This window comes from Rhinolophus sinicus, chromosome X, assembly GCF_036562045.2.
Source record: "Rhinolophus sinicus isolate RSC01 chromosome X, ASM3656204v1, whole genome shotgun sequence".
NCBI classification, from domain to species: domain Eukaryota; kingdom Metazoa; phylum Chordata; class Mammalia; order Chiroptera; family Rhinolophidae; genus Rhinolophus; species Rhinolophus sinicus.
In genome coordinates this window covers 109,799,820-109,821,810 of record NC_133768.1, presented here as the reverse complement: position 1 = coordinate 109,821,810, position 21,991 = coordinate 109,799,820, and the positions used below count along the sequence as shown (strand labels likewise).

Below are 21,991 nucleotides of genomic sequence, written 5' to 3'. Positions count from 1 at the left end.
CTGGCTACTGCAGTGGAAAAAGTCTTGGGCAGCAGACAGAGGATGGTGCCAAGGGGAGCGTCATGCACATCATTAATGGCAGGGCATGCGGTAGGCAGGCAGGGCAGGCCAAGGAGAGCCAATGGGAAGCTAGAATTTGAGGGTGAGGGGCAACTTCTTCATTGAACAGCTACCACCAGCTAAGCCCTTGACCTAAGTTAACTCACTGAAACCTCACAACAATCTGACAAGGTTGATACTATTGTTATCCCCATTGCACAGATTCACAGGCAAGTAATCTGGCTGCAAAAGCACACTCAGCCACAGGGCCAGCCTGGCCAGTGAACAGAGCCAGAGACTTGGGCAATATCAAGAGGAGAGTTAGGTCAGAACTGCACCAGGCCCAACAGGCTCTTGGGGCTGACTTTTGAGTGTAGAGCTGAAGTTGCAATGACCCTTTGTGCCCCAGGCCTGGGGGGATAAATGGGAAGGAGCGTCGGTCATGGCAAAGGAGAGTTGTAGGAGCTGAGGGTAGGCAGCCCCCAGCTGGAGGCGGAGAGAGTGCCTGTCATTCACCAGGCAGGCAGTGGGTCCTTGGTGCTGATTCGCCTTTGGCTATCATCAGCCACCCTGAGGTCAGGTTCCAGCCAGCACCTTCATGAAATAGATGCTTGAGAACTATTTTTTTTAGTGAATAAAATCTCCAGTAAAGCACAGAGAAGGCAGGGTTTTGCCCAAGAGGCCTGGCAGGCCTGCGTGGATGATCACTACTTTGACAAAGTTACCTAGTGCGACACAAAGGAGTGTCTAGTACAAACTCCATTACATCAGAAAGTTGCCATGGTTGGGCCACTTTTGCCAAGAGAAGCTTCATTTCTTTACAAATATAGGGCTGGAGTAGTAACTATATATGACATCAGGCACACTCAATCCATACCCCAGGACAGGCTGGACTCGGGAAAGAGTAGGTCATCCCCCAGCCCCTGCTGTCCTCACTGAGAAGCACCTCTTATGAGCTCCACATCCCCAGGTATCCAGGCGCCATCTCTGTTTCCTGGGGGTAGTCACTGGGCCCCTGGACTCCACATATCCCAAACTCACATGACCTTCTCACCCCAGCCCCAGTTCCTGTCTTCCTGATGCCTTCTCTCGAGAAACACACATCTCTCCCCACATGTGATCAATCTAGAAACCTAAGAGTCATCTTTGATAGCCCCAACTCAGCCCCGAATCCTATTGGTTCCTCTGCTGAAATCTCTCCAGTACCTTCTCCCTGTCCATCCTGACTCCTGCTGCCCTAGGCCTGGACTCAACCCTTGTCACAACCTTTTGACTCATTACTTCTCAGCCTTCAGATCCCCTGCCATTCCTCTTCTCTACCTTCCACAGCAGGATGAGTACAGGTAGTCCACACCCGGGTCTGTCTGTCACTCCTGATTCTAAAACCCATGGCCATATGCCCTCCCCCTAGAAATCAACTTTCCCAGGCAGGAACTTGTCTGTTTTCTTCAGCCATTAATCTGCAGAGCCTAGCCCAGTGGTAAGCGCGTATGCATTTGGAAAGTGAATGAATGAATGGATGGATTTCCTAAACTTGCTCTGCACTTTCCCAAATCCACACCATGTTTCATGTCCACTTTCTCTCACTTTGTTTGTATCACAGACCTATCATGACCTGACACTGATTTACTTGCTTATTGTCTCTCCCCCACGAGATGATCACAGTCACGTGAGCAGGGACCAGGTGGAACTTGATCCCTGCTGGGTCCTAGGACTGAGGAGAGCGTCAGGTACTGGTTGAATGGATAGAGGTAGTATCATCACCATGTTAAATTCCAAGCTCTACTTGGGCATTCAAACCCCTTGCGGATCTCACCAGACCCATCTTTGCAACCTCATCTCCTGTGGGGTCATCATGGCGGAGCCTGATGGGGTGTGGCCATGGCTAGTTTTAGCAGTTCTGATGCCGACATGGCACCTGAGGGCCAACCAGGGACACATCCTGTCAGCCCCCATTGGGGTTCAACTCGAAGCACACGTGTACAGTCCAAGCACTCAGTGTCCCTTCCTCTGGAGAAGGCAGACACCACGCTGGAAGCCTCCATTTGACAAGTGGCACTAAGGACTCTGCCCATGTTCTGCCAACAGCAGGGCCCGATGCTGGCAGGAGGTCTGGAGAATAGGCCACCCCAGCACTAGCTGTCTCCTATGGCCGCAGTCTGACATGGATGGAGTCGACACTTGCTGGTTTGGGCTCAAGCTGAGATGGAAGGCAAGCTCAGCTGGAGGGACAAAATGGGGAGCCTGTTTCTGTCCCAGGCTTGCTGCCTGGCACTAGAATCTTCCCTCAGCCAGAAGCTGCAAAGGCTTCACTGCAGATGCATTTGCCCAGATGGCCGAGGGGCAGGCTCCCAAAGCCTAAGAGGCTCACAGCAGGGTCTTTCCCTCAAGGTTCTTCTGAGGACACCAGGATGCAGCTTGAAGGGTTGAGAGCAAAGGCCACAATCCTACCAGGCTTTCTGGGAGAAGCATACATAATAACCCTCCACCCCTACCTCTGTTACTCCTCATATGCAGAGAGCCATGGAGCTCTAAGTGGCACACTCCCCACGCTCTGAGGCTGGGATGCCCAGAAATGCCCTAGGCCAGGCAGACAGTGACGGTGGGTGCAGGTGGTAAGGCCCACAGGCTCCTTCTTCTCTCCTACCAAACCCTGCCTGGCCAGGTAGCCCCTTGACCCCTCTGCTCCAAGCCTTCTCTAGCCACCCTCCTTGGGGCACTCCTAGGAGAAAACAAAGGTTCAGCGGCCTTGGGGCAAGCCTCACGTAGCACTCAGGGCCTTCATACTCCTAGAGCCCCGAGGATTTCATTTGGGTGCTTTGACAAGGGACAAAGTTTCCCACACAGCCACTTTCCCTCAGGCATACAAGGGCCCATGTCAAGCCCGGCTCTGGGACGTGCACACTCTCATGAGCTCCAGCCCCAACCCCGTGGAGGCCACTGGCCTATGGCCATAGGAAGGTGCCAGCCCTTGGTCAGTGGCTACCTCGGCCCAGTGCCAGCCCCTTTCCTCACCAATCAGACGGCTTCAGAGGCAGGATGTTCCTGGCCAGTCAGCATCCGTTGGTCACTCTGCAAAGCCTCCAATCAAAGACAAGCCCTTGGGGATGCATCAGCACGTGAAGCCAGCAGAGACCTCCTGGTGCTCTTGTCCCCAGGTCAGTAGGGTCTCTGAACCCCCACGCAGCTGGTAGCCTCCCAGTCAGAGAACTGCCCCACCTTGCCCGATGCCAGCAGGGGAGGCTGGCGGTGGCCCGGAGGAGCTCATGCCCACAGCTGAGGCAGGCTTGAGGCCCTGGCCCAGGGTGGCACCTGCCCACTGGAGAAGACTCCTGCCTGCTGGCTGGACGTCTGACCCTCTCACTGGGGCCCCGTTTGTCAGCAGGTGAGGAGTGGCTGCTGGGCTACCCAGCTGTGGAAGCTGCTTGTCTGTTTAGACTCAAGCACCAGCCCCTCCCAAGCTCCCTGAGGAGCCCTCCGTTACACGGAACATGCATCGCTCAGGGCTTTTTGTCTGGGGACTCAAAGCTACCAGCTCACTGCCCTCACACACCTGCCTCCCAGCCTTAGTCACAGCCACAGTTAGACTACCTGGCTAGAGGGCCAGCTAGGGAGAAACCTCGGAGAGAGAAGAGGTACCTGGACTGAGGCAGGGTTGAGGGGAATTCCATTCCTTCCCCTCCAGAACTCCCTGGACTTGGCCTCCAAGAGGGGCTGGGGTTGGGGAAGGGAAAGTGGGCAAGAGCCCTCGGATGGTGAGTCATTGGCTCCTTTTGACGAAGCCAGGATTTCAGGCTGCTCCCAGGTACAACAAAACCCCTCCATGTACCCTCACCTCCCCCACCCACATGCCCACCTTCTTCTGCCCGCCTCCCCACAGCTGCTGGGAAGCCAACGTGAGACAGAAAACCTGGAATACTGAGTTTCGACGTCTGCCGGGGCCAGTGCGGCAGGTAGCATAAACAGAGCCTTACAGTTTTCCTCACCTGCACACGGGGCTTGGGGCACTGGCTCCTCTCTCAGAGGGCTACATGGGGCGGCTGACATGTGACCCTGTGCACCAAGCCTGGGGCACGTCCAGGTGCACATATCTGCACGTGACAGCGAGAGTTGGCAAGGATGCACCCCAAGCCAAGCACAGGAGTTAGCTCTGGGGTGGGGGGGGCTTGATATTGAGAGACAAGGGGCTTTGTTAGCTACACCTGTAATGTTGGCATTTTTCAGGAGGAAGATATCATCAAGCAGGATTTGTGTAATTCAATATTTTTAAAATGCAACGTGCTGGCACATAGTCGGGGCACCAGAGAACGTAGTGGTCAGAATGGGCTGACTTATGTAGAGGGATTTTCCAGAGAGGGCATGCCCTAAAAGTCAGGCCTGTATGACCAAACAAAGCCAGCTGTCCCTTCAGGAAGCAATCAGGCCAGAATTGGTCTCTGGGGAGCCTGGTCGGAGGCCTTATGGCCAGCCATTTACTTCTGCTGGGTGCCACAGATCTGGAAGGCAATGGAAGCTAGCCCCTGCCCTCTGGCAGCTCATGATCCAGTGGGGGGACTGGATGTGTACCCCTCTAATACCAAACCTAGGCAAACCATCGGAATTTTCATGGAGGAGCAATAAACAACATGCTACAGAAGATCCCTTTCCCTCACGTCCAACTATAAATGAGTGCCGCCCTCCCCCTGCACTTATCCATGGGGAAGTTCCAGGCTTCTTGGGAGAGGGTTGGCCTCATGCTGGAGGGCTTGGGCAAGGCCATGGATCTTGGCAAGGAAATAGCATCAAGGAGGCAGATGTCCCAGACAGATAATAGCTAGAGGGTCAGTCAGGAGGTGCCAGCCCCCACACTAGGACCCCTCACAGAACCCTGCAGAGGGTCCACTGCCTGTCTCCCAGGCTGACATGGAGGCCAGCATGGGGCAGCTCTGGCTCCCACTTCCCTCTGGAGGCCCCTGGAGATGGAGCAAGCAGGCCACGCTAGGAATAGCCAAGCATTCACACCTCAGGGTGAGTGGAGGGACAGTCAGGGCCCAATGAAGGGCTCTGCTGTCGCTCCCCCAGCTCAGGCGGTGTTTCTCCAAGGGGCCGCCACACTGTTTGTTTGCATCTCGGCTAAATTGCTCCCAAGGGTGAACCTTTGTTTCACAACATATTTTCAAGCAGACTTTTTCTGCAAACAGGTTTGTGTCTGCTCACGCACAGTCATGTCCCAAAGGCAGGTCTTGCCCTGCCCCCAAGCAGCCTCCTCTTCCTCTTAGCTTTCTGGCTGGAACAGAAGAATGGAGCAGCCTTAGGAGGGCCACTTGAGGACAGGCCTCCTGCCATCCTTAGCTCCAGGCCACTCCAGTCTGCGTGGCTTGCCTTCGATGTCATCAAAGGCAGGGGGTGGGGGTGGGGGTGGGGGCTGATGGCAGGAAGCCATGCATGCTGCCCCTCACTGAACCTGAATGGTGAGCTGCTCTCTTTAATTAGTCCCTGCACCTTGGGCCTGTCCTGAGACTACGGGGAGTGGGGGTGTGACCAGCAAGGAGGTCCCCCAACTTTCCTCCTAGCCCTCTAGTGATTCCTGGGGTGCCAGGGCCCATTTGAAGGGAGCAGAGAGGCTCCAGGTTCTTCTCAGACTTCTTGGCTCTCAGAAGTATTGCAGGCCCCAGAGAATCAGAGGTGGAGGAACCCCCTCATTGTACGGGAGCCACAGAGGACCAGGGAGGAGTGCGGCAGGGGCAGAGCAGGCTTGAAGACTCAAGTTTCTCCGTCTCCTTCCCTCCACCCTCCTTCTCTCACGCTCCCTCACCACCCCCTTGCCCCACCCCACGATCATGTTTATTTTATATTTCATGACTAACACACTCTCTCATCTTTACAGATGAAGAAGTCATAACAACTTTGGGGGATTAGAGATGGTCTGGTTAGCCACTAAAGCCAAAGAGAATGTTCTGGACCCCTGCCCCCCAAGAGACATGAATGTATCCCTTGGTCCCAGGGAAAGGGGCACCAAAGGCTTCCTGCAGCCCAGCATATCTATCCCTACTGCTCTACCTAGCAATCCGCCCTGTCTGAGGTGAGCTTCACAGAGCTGCGGACATGGGGTTCAAAGCCCCACTGTGTGACCTCCCATCCAGCCTCCAGAGATGAGTCAGAGCCTCATCCCCAGCAAGCCTGTAGGAGGGACTCAGGAGAACACGTCCCAGACTCAGCCCTGACCCGGTCTTGCTGGACAACCCCGGAGCCATGTTTGCCTTCTCTGGTTCTCTGGGACTCAATTTCTTCCTGGGGAAATGGAAAGTTTTCTGGTCCCTTCCAGGAGATTTCCTCTGATTGAGTCCCTGCTACGCCTGGCCAGGACAAGCTGCTGCAGAAGCACTTCTTGGCAGGTACTCGCTGTTCTGAGTCCAACAGGAAGGACCTTACAAGCCCTGCCCCTAAGGAGGCCCCTGCTTGGGCTGGGGACAGTGCGAGAGAGGGTGAGAAGGGGAACCAGGGCCCCACATGAGCCCTGGATACAAGAAGCTCAGCCACCAGGGTTTGCTGCTATCACTAAACTTTTATTGAGCATTTTCTCTACGCAGAGCCCTGTACACAATGTAGAAGAAAGTTGAGAACATGTAGCCAAGCCCCTGCCACATAGGATGGAACAGAAGGGACGAGAGGGTCACCGTGGAGCCCTGACGGGCAGGCAGGAAGTGTCTGCCACTGGTGTTACTGGGGAGACCAGATGCCTCCCTCCTCGCCCTCCAAAGGGGCTGCATCTCAGCCCAGTCAGACCTTCCAAAGGGCATACCTGCTTTACCTCCCAGCAGTTAGGGTCTCCCCCAGAGTTGGAAAATGGCCTTGCCACTGCTGGGAGCTGCTGGGAAACTGAAGGAGGATGGGCAGAGGTGGCCCAGGGAGAGAAGGGAAGAAGGGGAAGGAAGAGAGGGCTCTGGTGGCAGCGTGCCGTGTGAAGCATTAGTGGCGCAGCCACTGCCACAGGTTGAGTGCGCAGGCTGACACCAGCACGGTAAAGAACACAACTCCTTTGTAGCGCCAGGCGGTGACCTGGTTCTCCAGGGCACACAGACGCTCCGTTATCATGTGCATCTGCAGAGAGACCAAGAGAAGGCTGGTGAGCAAGGCTGTTCTGGGGAAGCCCGCACCCTGCCAGTAGGAAATGTATGAAGTTCGAACAGGAAGAGCCTTTGCTGCATTTTGGGAGGCCAAAGTGCCTCCTGGTAAGAAGCAGGCAGAGCACTGAGACCAGGGGGCTGGGGTGTGGGGTGGGCCAGGCTGCCTGTGTTGGCAGGCTCAGCTGCCTTGCCCCCTTCTCAGTGTGCATCAAGTTGTCTGGAAGAAGCCAGCCCTTCCCAGCTGTGCAGAGTGAGCAGGAACGAACATTTCAATGCTGGGGTGTACTGGCATGGGGGAAGCAGCAGCACGGGAGTGAGGGCCCCAGGATGGGGTGACACACAGGGGGCCAGAGAGGGCCACCAGGCCAATGGCCCTCCCCACCCATGCCCAAGGCTGCTGTGCTCTCTGCCTGAGAAGATCTGGGGTTGGTCTGAGATGCCTCTCTCAGACCTCTGAGCTCCATACCCTCTGCAGACTTCTCCATATTCCTACATTCCTTCTATGTCCTTCTTTTCTCTTCTCCTATTTCCTTTCCATGTCTCCCGAAAGACAGGCTAAGACTGAGCAGCAAGATGGGACTCCAGAGCCACAGGGACTTGTAGGAAGGGGAGGGGAGCCTGACCTCACCTCTGCTGCTAGCGGGTAAGGTGACTGAAATGCCTGCACAACCTCCAGGCGGGCAGCCCCATCACTGTCAAGGCCCACCCACACCAAGACACCATGATTCTGCTTCCACGCTCCAAGTGGGTCCCTGGCACAGTAGACACTCGCCTGCCTTCTCATGACTTCCATTTCCAGTCCAGTGAGCTCTTCCAGGCCAATCTCTGCAATCAAATCTGCCTCCGGGTTGCTGGAAAATAAGAAAAGACAGTGGGTCGGAGCAGCTGGTTGTCTCAGGCCAAGCCTGGCAGGAAGCACAGGAAAGCCAGGAGGGCAAGTGGGTACGGACAGGAGATTCCTTGGACAGTGTCTGTCAGGCTCCAGTCATTCCCTTCCTTGGTAAGTAGGTCCTGGGGCCTGAGGGCTGCAAGCCAGCCCAGCCCAGCTGCAGAACACTCGGAGGGCTCAAATGGGAAGGGGCCAGGAGGCTCAAGGGCTGTGGTGAGGAGGGAGCAGGTCCCCAACTCTCCAAGCATAGCCAACTGCTCCCAAGTTCTGCCTAGACAGTCTGCTTACCAGCCCCGCTGGCCCACCCTGGTCCCTGCCTAAAGAGCTCTTCCTTTCCTGTCGCACAGTTTCTGGGATCCATCTTACCACTCATACTGGACTTTCGTGCCTTGGAAGCTGCCAGGATCCTCCGGGCATTGGACATCCTCATGGCTTGGTTCACTCGACATTATGGGTATCTGCAGCTGGGTCCCCTAAGGAAAGGGACAGTCAGTCACAGTAGCCTGCTCAGCCCCAGCTGAGGGGCTGCCCCACGCTTTGTCCAGGACCAAAGGCCCACCTCTGCCCCCCAGGAGTCACATGGTTTCCAGTGCAAGATGAGATATTTCACAAAAGGCTTCTTTAACACAGACCTACCACATTCCAGGGATCATTCATCCCTTTACCAATATCAAGTCATTAAATCTCATCATGACCCTTTGTTTGAAACATGTATTACTATCACCCCATTTTAAAAGATGGGAAAACGGAGACACAGAGAGGTCAAATAACTTGCCCAAGTCACACAACGGGTAAGTAGCAGATGGTTTCACTAGTGAATTCTATCAAACCTTCAAAGAGGATCTAATACCTGTCCTGCTCAAACTCTTCCAAAAAATTGAAGAAGAAACAATGCTCCCTAACTCATTTTATGAGGCCAGTATTACCCTGATAACAAAACCTGTGGTTCTTTCAAAGGCAGTAACAGTTCCATTATTTTTTTTATCTAAAAAAGTAATTGATAAATAAATAGAACTGGTAAATAATTAAATTTCCTAATTTTAAATGTCTAAATTTATATCTAAGGTTAATATAATGACTGTGTTTTTTTTTTTAAGTGTACTCCTCTGGTCTTAACAGGTAACTTTAATTAATCCAGAGGTTAATCTATCACCACCACCACCACCACCTCAGTCTTAGGGGCATGAGTGGCTTGCTGGAGTCTGACTTGCTGGAGAAGATTGATTTGGCTTCATCATTTGGACACAAGAAGCCAATTCAATATTTCTGGCTTATTTTCATTCTCAGGAGGTCATTGACCTGGGAACCCTTTTTCTCTTTATTTATTCGGAGTGGAAGGAATCATTTCAGCATTTATCTTGACCCATTCCCTAGAACAGTCAGGTCCCCCATTCACCAACCTTGTTGCCTTTTCCCAGTAACCTTTGCAAGAGTGTAACAACCATTCTTCTAAAATTTGCCCTCAGCCACGCTGAATGTAGCTAACATAATCTGCCATAATCTGATTCAGAGTTACTGGACTCATGTGATTCCTTAGAACAGACAGGTCCTCCTCCTCTCCAAATTATCTGACTTTTCCCAGTATCCTTTGCAACAATATGACCACCATTTTTTTCTAGAACATTCCTTCACTCATGATGAATGTAGCTTAAAGGATTGGTAACAAAATGGTTAGATTCAATTGACTGGATTTCCTAACAGCCAGAAAGCATAGGAACCTCATTTGCCTTACTCTTGTTCCAGCCCTGAAATATATATTTTTTTATTTAAATATGTTTATATTTCTCTATTATATATTTATATGTAGAAATATATTTATATGTAATATATCAAATATAGATATATAGAGAAATATAGATATATTTAGCTATATAGACATAACAATATATATACTGATTTATTTTTTAATAAAGGAAAATGTCATTTCACACACACTAGAGCTTTGCAGAGTAAAGTATATATGTACTCCCCAAGCAATATGCACTTCAGGCATTCTGAACTCCCAAGGTTGAACTCCCAGCCTACCAAAGTATGACTCTGACCTCTTGCTGGATGTCCTTACCCTCATTTGCCTTTTTCCTCCTCCCCCAAGTCAACATCTCACCCTGCTCCACCTGACATTGTCAGGCTGTAACCCCTATAGTGGTACTCCCAACCGCAACCCAACCACCACATAGCAAAGGCCCCATAAAGTACCACTTTCTTGGGCCAGGTGCCAGTCATATTCCAAATCATCTGGCTTGCAGCGGAGCCAGCAGCCTTTGAATTCAAATTCTGTCGTCGCTGAGAGGCCCCCAGGGACGAGTATGCACGCTCTAATATTTCTGGGAAGAAAAACAAAGGCCCTAGGAATACCCAAAGAGGCTTCCTGGGCACAGGACACACCAGAAAGATGTTGGGTCCCCAAACTTCTTAGGAGTCACTCAACATCCATTCACTGCAGTCCACTGGCTAATCCCAGGCCTCAGTTTCTTCATCTGTTCAAAAGTATAGCAAGTAATTACTGAGGGCCAAGCTCTGGGCTAAGAAAGTTACTGGACAGAGCAATGACCAAGAGGCAAAATTGGAGCAATCAAGAAACTGACTGTCTGTGTGTATACCAGTGTAGATTCAGATCAAGAGACACATGCTTCCAAAATGATAAAAGCAGGGCACATGACAGAAGGAAGGGGCTACTTCTAGAAAAGTCAGAAACAACATTGAGGTAGAGACCTGAACGAGGAAGAATCCAGCCATGGAAAATATAGGGAAAGGGTATTCCTGGCAGAAGGAACAGCTAGCACAAGGGCTGTGAGGAAGAACCAGTCTTGAGGTGTTATAAGGACAAACACTAATGCAGTGTGGAGTGGGTCACAGCATGAAATATGTTGAGTAGGTGACCTTGATCACATTTTATAGATCATGGTAAGAAGTTTGGATTTCACTCTAAAGGGCAGGAGAAGGCATTGGAGGGTTAGGAGACAGATTGATCTGATTGATCTTATAAACTGAGCCCTCTGAATGTTTTGCAATAAACAGACACAGTGGTGGCTTGGACGAAGGGGAAAGCAAGGGACCACACATGTTGGTCCCATCCTCCTCCTCCGTCATGGGCTGCAAAATGCTCACATCAATCCCTTTCCCCGAACTCCCTGTCACTCAAGCCAGAAATACATATATATGCACGCCAAGACGCAATCACACATAGCCACACATCCATGCAAACAGAAACATGCATACATATGACTGCCCAGCCACACACATGTCTCCAACACACACACACAAGTGCAGACACCCAAGGGTAGGGACTTTTCAGGGGATCCTCACCATCTATCATCAGGTGCTCTTGACGTTGCCCATGGCTTTCAGGAGCCAGCTCTTCGGCCATGGATATTTCCATCTCCTGCGTGATGTTAGAGGGGCTTTCTGCCATTGCAACTACTTGTTCACTTGTAAGCTACGGCCAAGGATGCACACGAAGCAGGACAGAGAAGAAGTACTTGGAGAATCAGCTCTTCCAGGGGTAGGGACTCAGGGAAGATATATCCTGACATGGGGGTGGAGCCATACTCCCAATTGGGTGCAAACCTTGGACCAGCACCTTCTGTTCCTGCTGTATCTTGTTGGCTACATTCACGGCCTTCTCCTCTGCTACTCTGTAAGCAACATAGGAGAAGAGATAAGGCTCAAAACTTTGTCCTGTGAGAACTGCCCTGGCTCTCGGATCACCTGATTTGGCCCTATGGGGGTGGGGGGCGGGCAGGTGGGGTCCACCCTCCATCATTTCTAGAGAGAGGTAGGGACTGGCACACGACCCAAGTCAGTCAGTAGCCAAAGCAGAGTTAGATCCCAAGCCTGTCGTAGCTTCTGCAAATCCAACTCTGGCTAATAACCCCTGCCACGGGATCCCTCCAAAGGTGTCCTCTGCAGAGTATATCCTGTCTCTCCCAGTCCTGAGTTCCCCCACGGGAGAGATAGCCTTTGGATGCCCTGGGTCAGCCTGGGCAGGAACCATGAGAACCAAAGGAGGGAAATGCCAGAGAGGAAGGACCTGCCTCCAGCCGCTAGAGTCCCCAGTGTTCCCAGGCCCTGTACTCCCTCATGTAAGTCCGAATTCTCTCTTAGCTTCCCCGCGGGTTAGACCACTGTGAGGTTCATATGGACACTTGGCTAACCTATAGACTTCAATTATTCAATGAAACACTAGTCTGAGTATTTCTATGAAGGTGTTTTATAGCTGTGGTTAACATCTACAATCAGTGGACTTTAAGTTAAGAAGAATACTAACCCTGGATGTGGGTGGGCCTCATCCAATCAGTTGGAAGGCCTTAAGAGCAAACACTAGGGTTTCCCATAGAAGAAATTCTACATTGAGACTGCAGTATCGACCCCTGCCTAAGATTCCATCCAGCCTGCTGGCCTGCCTTGCAAATGTTGGCCTTGTTTAGCCCTACAATGGCATGAGCCAATTCCTTAAAGTCAGTCTCTATACACATCATATGTATATACTTGTACATACATACATCCATCCTGTCGGTTCCTTTTCTCTGGGGAACCCTGACTGATATGACCACCAAAGGTTGTATCAGTCAGCGGTTGTTATCCCTCAGCTCTTGGGACAGTCCCGAGGGGCGGGGGAGGGGGGGAGGAGGAGAAGAAGGATATTTGTAAAAGGAACCAAGCACAGCTGGGGCCCGGGGAGGAAAAGACAAAGTGGGGGAGGGAAGGAGGAAAGGGGGAAGGAAAGGGCAAGGGAGAGGAAAGGGAGGGGGCCGGACTTGCTTAGAGAGGGTGGTATGATCTAGTCTGCCTGGCCCCCTCCCTGACCCCACCTGTCCCACTCTGGGACCAAGCTCTCTGGAACAGAGCTGATATAAGCCCTGCCTGCATTCCCAAGGATCCCTGGAGAAGCCCTTCCCAGCTCCAACGGAGCAGCTGCTATGAAATCTGAGCTTTCTGCAGGGCATCTTAGGGGCAGAGAAGTGTGCTCTGTGGGACTCAGGAGTTTGGGAAGCAGGAGCCATGGGTTTCTGCCAGGCCAGGGTTGCCGGATTGAGGAAATAAAAATACAGGACACCAAATGAATTTGAATTTCAAATAAACAAATAATTTTTTAGTGTAAGTATGCTCCAAGCAATATTTGGGACATACCTACAATAAAAATTATTTGTGGTTAACCTGACATTCACATTTAACTGGGTATCCTGTATTTTATCTGCCAACCCTATGCCCTGCCCATCCTTGCCATGATCTCAACATTTGACCTGGAGCAAGTCTTTCCTTTCTTTGGGCCTCAGTCTCCCCATTCGACAGACGATGGAGCTAAGAAACCTCTCCCCACAGGGTGGCTGGATTGGAACAGCACTCAAGTCAGCAGAGCTTAACTGTGTGGGCAGGCGCAGGCAAGACCTGGCCCTATTAACCTCAGATCAGATTACCCTCTAACTGCCAACTTGCCTTGACCAGTTGGGGCTCCCTGGGCACTGTGGCACCAGGCCAGGTGTATGCAGAGGCACTGCCCCCTGGTGGCAAAGGAACCCACCACCTAAAGTCAAGCAAAGTGGGTGGGGAAACTTCCTTCACAATGTCTAAGCCCCCAACGCCACCCAGAAACCCTGGCAATTCACCTTGGGCACCAAGGATGGCTGGGAGGTGGGAGGCAGAATTTGCTGTGGGACTTTGAATTTGTCCCTTAGCATGTCTCTCTAGCATGCTAACCTTTTCTCTCTATCATAATTTCCTTCTGAAATTGCCCCATACTCATTCCAAACACTCCCAAAAGCCCCCACTGTCTGGTATGCCAGCCTCAGGGGCCTGAAGGGCTAGAGTACCCCAGGTACAGAGAGCTCTGTCAAGCCTTAGGGGGACCTGGAGGATGGCTCAGGGCCAAGTGTAAGTGATGGGCTGCAGAGACCTAGACCCCCGTGGAAGGCTCGCAAAGCACAGGGCCAGGGGACCCGAAGCTCTTCCCGCCCCGGCTGTTAGACAGCTGCCTCTGGGAAGGGGAGGGAGGGACCCAGAGAACATCTGGCTTAGATGTGTATTTATATGTTTGCAGTGTTTTACACAAATGAGATCATACATTTGAGGTACGTGATGTTCTGCAACTTACTTTTTTAAGTGAACTGTGTGCCTTGGGGATGTCCATGTCAGAACAAATCTACCTCACGTCTCTTAAACACAGCACAGTATTCTGCTGCACAGCTGTTTAGGGGCCTGCTCATGGACATTTTGGGTGTCTAGAGCTTTGCCCTTATTTTTTAATTTTTATTTTATTTTATTTTTTACCATTTAACCTGTTTCAATGTTTCTTCACAAATGGTGAACAATTCTAAAGTACAGACCAGGAATAATCATACTGTTGTGGTCAATATTATAAATATGGAATTGTAAATTTAAAACAGTTCCTGGTTTAAAAAACAAATCTGGTAGACAATGCAGCTCTGTGGGGTCTCTGCCTCTAGTAGGGCCGGTCTCTGCCTTTGTCCGTTTTACAGGGTTCTCCGTGCCTGCCTCTTCTTCCTTCCATCTGTTCAAAAGGTCCGGGGGACGGACCCCCAGCGCCACCTCGTCTTCCTCTACCAAAGCCACCTCGGTCCATGCCACAAAAGCCACCACAGCCACCTCTGAACATTCCACTGGGACCACCTTGGTCGATGAAGGCACCTCTTCCTCCCCGCATGCCACCAGGCCACCTCTGCCTGGGGGGACTGGGGAGGAGGATGGGAGGACACCTTCGGGCTTCAGCGCCTTGCACTGGTTGCATTCTGTTCTCCAGGCAAAGTTACAGCTTTTCACTTTTCTTTCTTGTTTTCTCTTTCTTTCTTTCTTTCTTTCTTTCTTTCTTTCTTTCTTTCTTTCTTTCTTTCTTTCTTTTATTACTTTCAAGTGTACAAAACAATGTAATAGTTAGACATTTACACCCCTCATAAAGTGATAACCCCCTCCCCCAATCTACTACCCCTCTGACATCGTATATAGCTGTTAAATTTCCACTGACTCTATTCCCTATGCTGTACTCCACTTCCTGTGACTATGTGTGTGTGTGTGTGTGTGTGTGTGTATATATATATATATATATATATATATATATATTTAATTATAGTTGACATTCAGTATTATTCTGCTTCAGTTTCAGGTGTACAGTGCAGTGGTCAGGCATCTGCACCATCCATGACGTGGTCTCCCTAAGAAGACAAGTGTCCACCTGACCCCCCTACAAAATCTTTACAATGTTATTGATTATATTCCCCAAACTGTATTCCATATATTGTTATTACTAATTTGTACTTTCTAATCCCTTTACCTTCTCCCCCATCCGCACCCCTCTCCCACCTAGCAACGCTCAGTTTTTTTTCCCCTATACCTCTGAGTCTACTTCTGTTTTGTTTGTTTGTTTATTCTGTTCTTTAGGTTCCACATATAAGTGGTATTTGTCTTTCTCTGTCTGATTTGTTTCACTTAGCATAATGTTCTCTAGGTCCATCCATGTCGTTGCAAATGGTAGGATTTCATTCTTCTTTATGGCAGAGTAATACTCCGTTGTATAAATGTGCCACAGAAAAATGCAGAAATAGATGCAACTTTTCCCTTTTGTACACAATGTAGCAGTGACCATTGCTGGCCTTGTCTGTTTGCACAGGTGGGTAAATGTTTTGGTAGAGCAGGTGCCTAACAGTGGAATTGTGGGGTCCTAGAATATGTGTGCTGACAATTTTGACCAATATGGACTGATATTGTCAATGTCCCGTCTGAAGAGGCTACACTAAGGGGACCTCACCAACGGGAAGAAAGTGCTGATTTCTTCACAGCCTTATCAATAGAAGATACTGTATTAGGAAACTTTTTAAAAGGCATCATTATGTTGAATGAAAAATGATATCTATCACATTTTGCTTTAATTTATATTGCTTTAATTATTAATCAACCTGAGAAATTTTTCGTATGTTTATTGATCTTCTGTGTTTCTTTCCTGTGAACTGTCTGCTGGAGGGCTTGGATCTTTATTAAAATAAGAGCTGTTTTATTAGCAAAAAGGAAAGGGGGTGAAAGCTCTCCCTCCCTTCAAGCTAACTGTCTCCAAAGAAAACCTATCATTGTTTTCCCTAAAAGTGATTGTAAGCACAGAGCCTCCGCTGGGGACCAAACAAACACAGTTAATTGCATCCAAGTTTGTGCTGAAATCTAGAGGGTATCCAGCCCCCCACAGAACAGGTGTCCAACTCAGGCTGTTGCCTGCTTGTCTGCCCTTGTCATGTGTCTGTCTGTCTCTCTGCCTGCTAGACCACCTGCCTCCACCAGTGTCTCCCCACCACTGGTCTCATCCAGCTGTTCAGCCAGCCGTGCACTCTACTCAGGTCCCCACCAGCCGGCTTAAGGTCTGATGTCCTATCTGCTACCTGCTCCCACTTCCCTTGCAAGCAGCAGTGGGAGGCGGCAGAATACCCAGACCCAGGGTCAGTACACTTGGGAGTAACTTCTAGCTCAGATGCTGGGCCATCTTAGGCAACTTGTTTCCCTTGCTCTGAGGCTCAGTTTCCCATCTTCAAATGGAAAATTGGGCTAAAACCCAGTTTTAAACTGTGTTTCTTGGTTTCAGGGAGGTGTATTGGGGCTACCTGGGCTTCAGGGCCGATGCCAGCTTCTCTTCCCCCAGAGCAGTCCTGCCCTTTCTCACTGTCGTAAACTCGGGTCCTATGGAAGAGGCCATTCAAAGTCAACGAGCACGACTGTCTGCTGTCTCCTAGCTCTGCTCAGAGCCCAGTCTCAGGCAGCTACAATCCCAAGCCCAAGCGAGAAAGCCTGATTTTGGCTGCAAACCCAGATCTTCCAGGCATCTGGTAGCTTCCTCTCCACTTGCTAATAAAACTTACGAACCTGTAAACAATTCTCCTTCCTGCTCCTGGAAGCAGCTGGTACTGAGGTCATGACTGGAGCCCCAGGCCCTCCCCTAGACAAAGGGGAAGGGATAGGGGGACTAGCAGAGACTCACAGCTGTCCTTCCATTCCTTAAAGAGACAGGAAAAACAGAGGAACAAACTGCACAGACTGTAGCTGGCCCAGGGAACGAGGGTCACCTCGTGAGCAGAGAAAGAAATAAATGTCAGGAACACTTGGGGTAGCCCTTAGGACCCAGCCCCCATGGGGACAGGGCCAGCAACAAGAGGCTACAAGGAACACCTCAATTTCCAAATGTGGGTTCTTCTCATTCAGTATGGCTATGTTGAATCAAGACTGGGTGCCAGGCACTGGAGGTAGGGACAAGGTCCCTGTCCTCAGGAAACTCATGCTGTAGAGGGCAGACAGAAACAGTCGGACAGGCAGAAAGTCCATGCGGAGCAGAGACAATAGCAGGGATTGTCTCTGTGGGGGTCCTGCCTTGAATCTTGCCATACTCTGCCTCCTTGGGAGTGCGATGGGGTGGGGACAGAGTCCCAGAGAGCAGTTTCCAGGCTCTCAATCTCACGTGGAAAGGTGCTGGCTTGAGTAGTAGATGGCCATCAGCTGTGACTAGTTGGCCATCAGCTGTGACTAGTTAGACATTGGCCACTGATAGAACTGCCATGGCTGAACTAGCAAGAGCGGATTGCAGCTAGCAAGTTGGGTTGCTCAGTTGGTTGGTTGGTTGGATGGCAGAGAAGCAGATGGCGGATTGTGCATCGTGTGGAGCCTGCTTCCTGTATCTACAACACAGACGCCACCGAGAATATAGTGGTATGAACCCCCCGTCCATGGCTCCGTGGGTATTCCTTTTTGGCCTTGCCATGTCCTGTGTTCTTATGCAGGGAGCGGGACCAGAGTCCCCGCATGGCAGATGGCTTCCTAGAGCTCTGTGAACCTACAAGAAAGGGCCTGACCCTTGTGCCTGGCACCTGCAGCCTCTGCCTGCACACCTTCTGGGCAGCTCACTACCTCTCGAGAAGGCTCAGTTTGGTAGAAAAGTCTTCCTCAAGATGGGTAGAAACGCTGGTCACGCCCCCTGAACTCTGGTCCAGTCTGCCGGGAGCAGCTCCAGCAGAGGTGTGTTAAAGACACTGACAGAGCCACAGCCTGGGCTGACAAACCTGCAGGCAGGACCATGGTGGCTGAAATGCTATGTGCCTCTGGGTTCCTTCAGATCAGCCCCTAAAAGTTCCCCCAGTAGGGGGCGGGCTGCCTGAACAACTCCGGTGGAAGTGCAATGAGTTTAGGGTAATGGTTGCTGGGTAATTGTTACTGATGGGTAAGTCAGGACCGCCCTGTGTGTGGAGCTAAGAGCAGCCCTGAAAAGCCACGAGGGGCTGCTCGCCTCCTACCTTGTAGTGTAGCCCTGCTGCTCCTTCTTCCTCTCCTGGTCCCTCTGCTGCCCTAAGAATCCCTTCCCCCAAAAGCTGGAAGCAAATTTGGAAACCAGAGGGGTTTAGTCACCTGTCTGTCAGTCACCCTTGTCCCATGTACAGGGAACCCTTGGAGCGGGTGGGGACGGCCCTCTTGGCGGGGTGGGGGGGGCGGTGTTGGACCAAGCGACTTCGAAGAGCCCTTGGTCTTGCCTGCTGGGTGACTCCTCAAGTTGAAGGGCATCTGCTTTCAATTGGTTCCATGTCCAGTGGCTGAAATGTGATGTGAATGCAGAATTCAGGGGCATCAGAGACCAAAGGAAAATGGCCAACAATAACAAAGAGGTGGAAAAAGTGGTGCGGAGTCTCAAGACACTAACCAGCTCAAAAGCACGAGCAGCAGCCAGCCCTCTGGGCTGGAGAAACACGAGAGGAGAAACCCAAGATGAGAAACAAGTCTGAGAAGCTGCATGCTTTTTTTTTTTTTTTTTTTTTCAGGTGTTGGAGCGCTGTGCTCTTAACGCGGAGGTCGCCAGTGCGATTCCCACATGGGTCATTGAGCTGCGCCCTCTACAGCTAACATTGTAAACAATGGCTCTCCCTGGAGCTGGGCTGCTGTGTGCTGCCGTGGGCTACCATGTGCTGCCAGGAGCAGCGGGTGGCCATCGTGAGTGGCTGGCAGCCGGGGAGAGCTGCCGTGAGCTGCTGTGAGCAGCCGACCGAGGACTGGTGACCAACTGCTTCAGCCGGGGGGGAGCGCAAGGCTCACAATACCAGCCTGGGCCAGGGAGCTGTGTCCTACACAACTAGACTGAGAAACAATGGCTTTAACCGTAGTGGGGGGGAGGTGGAAGAAAGGGGCTAATGACAAGCCCTCCCATCTATAAAGCAGACACTCTTCCCAGTATCCTCCATTTTATAGATGGACAAGCTGGGGCTCAGAGAGGGCTGGGATGTGACTCAGTTCACTTAGCATTGGCAAGGTGAGCTGCAAACCAGTGTCTGCAGTCTGGCAATCCAGGGTCTTTGCTAGAACACCGGTAGGTCCCAATGAGGAACTAGCTCAAGAGAGTTTCAGCAAACATCCTCCAGACCTATCCCACTCTGACCTGCCTTCACTCTCGCAAGACAGAGCCAGCAGTCAGGTCATCGCACAAACAATGCAGAGCACCAGTCCCCTGGCCCTGCCATGGGATTTGAGTCCTAACTCCTCACTTAGTAGCGGGGTGACTGGAGGCAATGTGCCTCAGTGATGCTGCCTGGAAAAGGCAGGTGGGGACTGATGGAATGTGAAGCACTCAGCCCCTAGCACAGCCAGTACTTCAAGTCCAAGCTGCTAGGATTTTCCCATGGTCCACAAGGCCTTCCTGCTTCTCTGTTACAAAAGATGAGCTGTCCATGCCACTAGCAAGGCCGGTGGCCCTGTGCTCAGGCTCCCACCACAGCTCTAGCAGTGGCCTATCTCTGCATTCCCCTGGGCCTTCAGTTCCCTCCCTGGCCCTGGCCAGGATGTTTTTCTCCAGCATGGAAATGCTGTCACGTCTTTCCCAGCGTATCTTCCCCAGCACCTTGTTGGCTGCTCTCACCTCTGTCTGTCTCCCCTGCATTTAGTGCACTGCCTGCCTGACTCATGGTAGGAGCTCATTAAATAGCTGCTGAATTAAAATGACCTGAGCATTAAAAAAATAAAAACCAAAAACGAAACAGTCTCCCTTAGTGTCTTGTCTCACTCACGCTGCTGTCCTCTTTCGGATTCTTGAAAGTGTCACCCCACCATGCACACTGTCTCTACTCTTACCTCCCAGACATTCCTCTCCTCCTTTGAGTCTGCCTTCCTCATCCACCATTCAACTGAAACCACCCCAGGCCAAGGTCACCAATGACCTCTTGGTAGCTCGAGCCAATGAACCCACTTCACTCTTCATCTTATTTGACTTCTTGGAAGCACTTCATATCATTGTCTTCTGTCTTTCTAGAAACATGTTCCTCCCTCGGTTTCCAGGACTCCACACTGCCATAGTGTTTCCCCTGCCTATCTGGCCTCTCTCCTGGCTCATGAAATCCACACCCAAGACTTCATGTATCATCTTTATGGTAACTTAAGCAACTCTGATATTTCTTGCTTCAGTCTAGTTCTCTCTCCTTAGTTCCCCTCCACACCACACACTGAACATGCTCCCCTGAAACTGTTCCTGTTCCAGTGTGATCCTTCCTGGTGAATGGTCCCACCATCTACCCCACTGTCTGAGTCCCCAAACCTCACAGTCATCTGGGACTCCTCTCCATGTATCCCAGTGTGATTAGTCATTATGCGCGGTTCTGTCCCATCTGTGATCACTAATTTTATGTGTCAACCTGACTGGACCACGGGGTTCCCAGATATTTAGTCAAACGTTATTTTTCGATGTGTCTGTGAGGGTGCTTCCAGAAGAGATCAACATTTGAATGGATAGACTAAGTAAAGCAGATGGCCCTCTCCAATATGGGTGGGTGGGCATCATACACTCCATTAAGGGCCTGAATAGAATAAAAAGGCAGAAGATGGAGTTCTCTCTCTCTCTCTCTCTCTCTGTATCTCTCTCTGTCTCTCTCTGTCTCTCTCTGTCTCTCTCTGTCTCTCTCTGTCTCTCGCTCTCGCTCTCGCTCTCGCTCTCGCTCTCGCTCTCTCTTTCTCTCTGCCTGACTACTTAAGCTGGGACATTGGTCTTCTCCTGTCTTTAAACTTGAACTTACACCATTGGTTCTCTGCTTCTCAGGCCTTTGGACTCTGATTGGAATTATACCACTGGCTTTCCTAGGTCTCCAGCTTGCAGAGGGCAGATTGTGAAACTTCTCATCCTCCATAATTGCAACTGCATGAACCGATTCCTTATAATAAACAAAGCCCTAGATAGATAGATACAGATATATAGGTATATCTCTATACAGTTGACCCATGAACAATGTGGGATTAGGGGTGCTGACCTCTGCACAGTTGAAAATCCACATATAACTTTTGACTCCCCAAACACTTAACTACAGTCCCTCGGTATACATGGGGGATTGGTTACAGGACCATTTGCAGATATCAAAATCCTCAGATGCTCAAGTCCCTCATATAAAATGGCATATGTAGAACTATTCATACAGTTGGCTCTCACACAGATCCCCAGCCACAGATCGAAAATAGTGTTTTTGATTTGAGGTTGGTTGAATCTGCAGATGTGAAACCTGGGGATACGGACGGCTGACTGTATGTATATTTATTGAAAAACTTCTGTGTATAAGTGGACCCACGCAATTTAAACCTGTGTTGTTCAAGGGTCACAAGGGTCAATTGTATATAGATATACCTATATATCTCTAGCTCTATATGTATATATATATCTCTCATTGTGAATATATACACATATATATCTCCCATTGATTCTGCATCTCTGGAGAACCCTAATACAACCTCCTAAATATATAATTCAGTGTTGGAGCAAAACTCTTCTCAGTAATTGACTTCTGTCTCCTCTGTCACCATCCTAGCCAATCCCATCACCATCTCTCACCTGCATGACTGCAATAGCCTCCTACCTTGTCTCTCTGATCCTGTTGTGGCCACTTCAGTCCATTCTCCACATAGTAGGTAGAGAGATTGTTTTAAATATAATAGACCTGGTCATGTAGTCTTGCTC

The 21,991-nt window shown here is 50.6% G+C and overlaps 1 protein-coding gene across 1 annotated transcript; it reads right to left on the bottom strand.

Moving 5' to 3' along the window:
• Positions 1 to 6,563: 6,563 nt before the first annotated feature.
• FATE1 (fetal and adult testis expressed 1) lies at positions 6,564 to 11,647 on the bottom strand. Its single transcript, XM_074323327.1, has 5 exons — positions 11,341 to 11,647; positions 10,144 to 10,358; positions 8,401 to 8,507; positions 7,918 to 7,996; positions 6,564 to 7,119 (listed from the first exon to the last, which is right to left on the bottom strand). The coding sequence occupies exons 1-5, from the start codon at positions 11,444 to 11,446 to the stop codon at positions 6,988 to 6,990; spliced, it is 639 nt and encodes a 212-aa protein (XP_074179428.1). The 5' UTR covers positions 11,447 to 11,647; the 3' UTR covers positions 6,564 to 6,987.
• Positions 11,648 to 21,991: the final 10,344 nt, after the last annotated feature.

Coding starts and splice junctions, on each gene's coding strand:
- FATE1 (XM_074323327.1), bottom strand. CDS start 11,446: ATGGCAGAAAGCCCCTCTAACATCACGCAGGAGATGGAAATATCCATG. Junction 7,997..8,400: donor ACGAAAGTCCAGTATGAGTG/GTAAGATGGATC, acceptor CTTATTTTCCAG/CAACCCGGAGGCAGATTTGA. Junction 7,120..7,917: donor TGGAAGTCATGAGAAGGCAG/GCGAGTGTCTAC, acceptor GTCTCTCTGCAG/ATGCACATGATAACGGAGCG.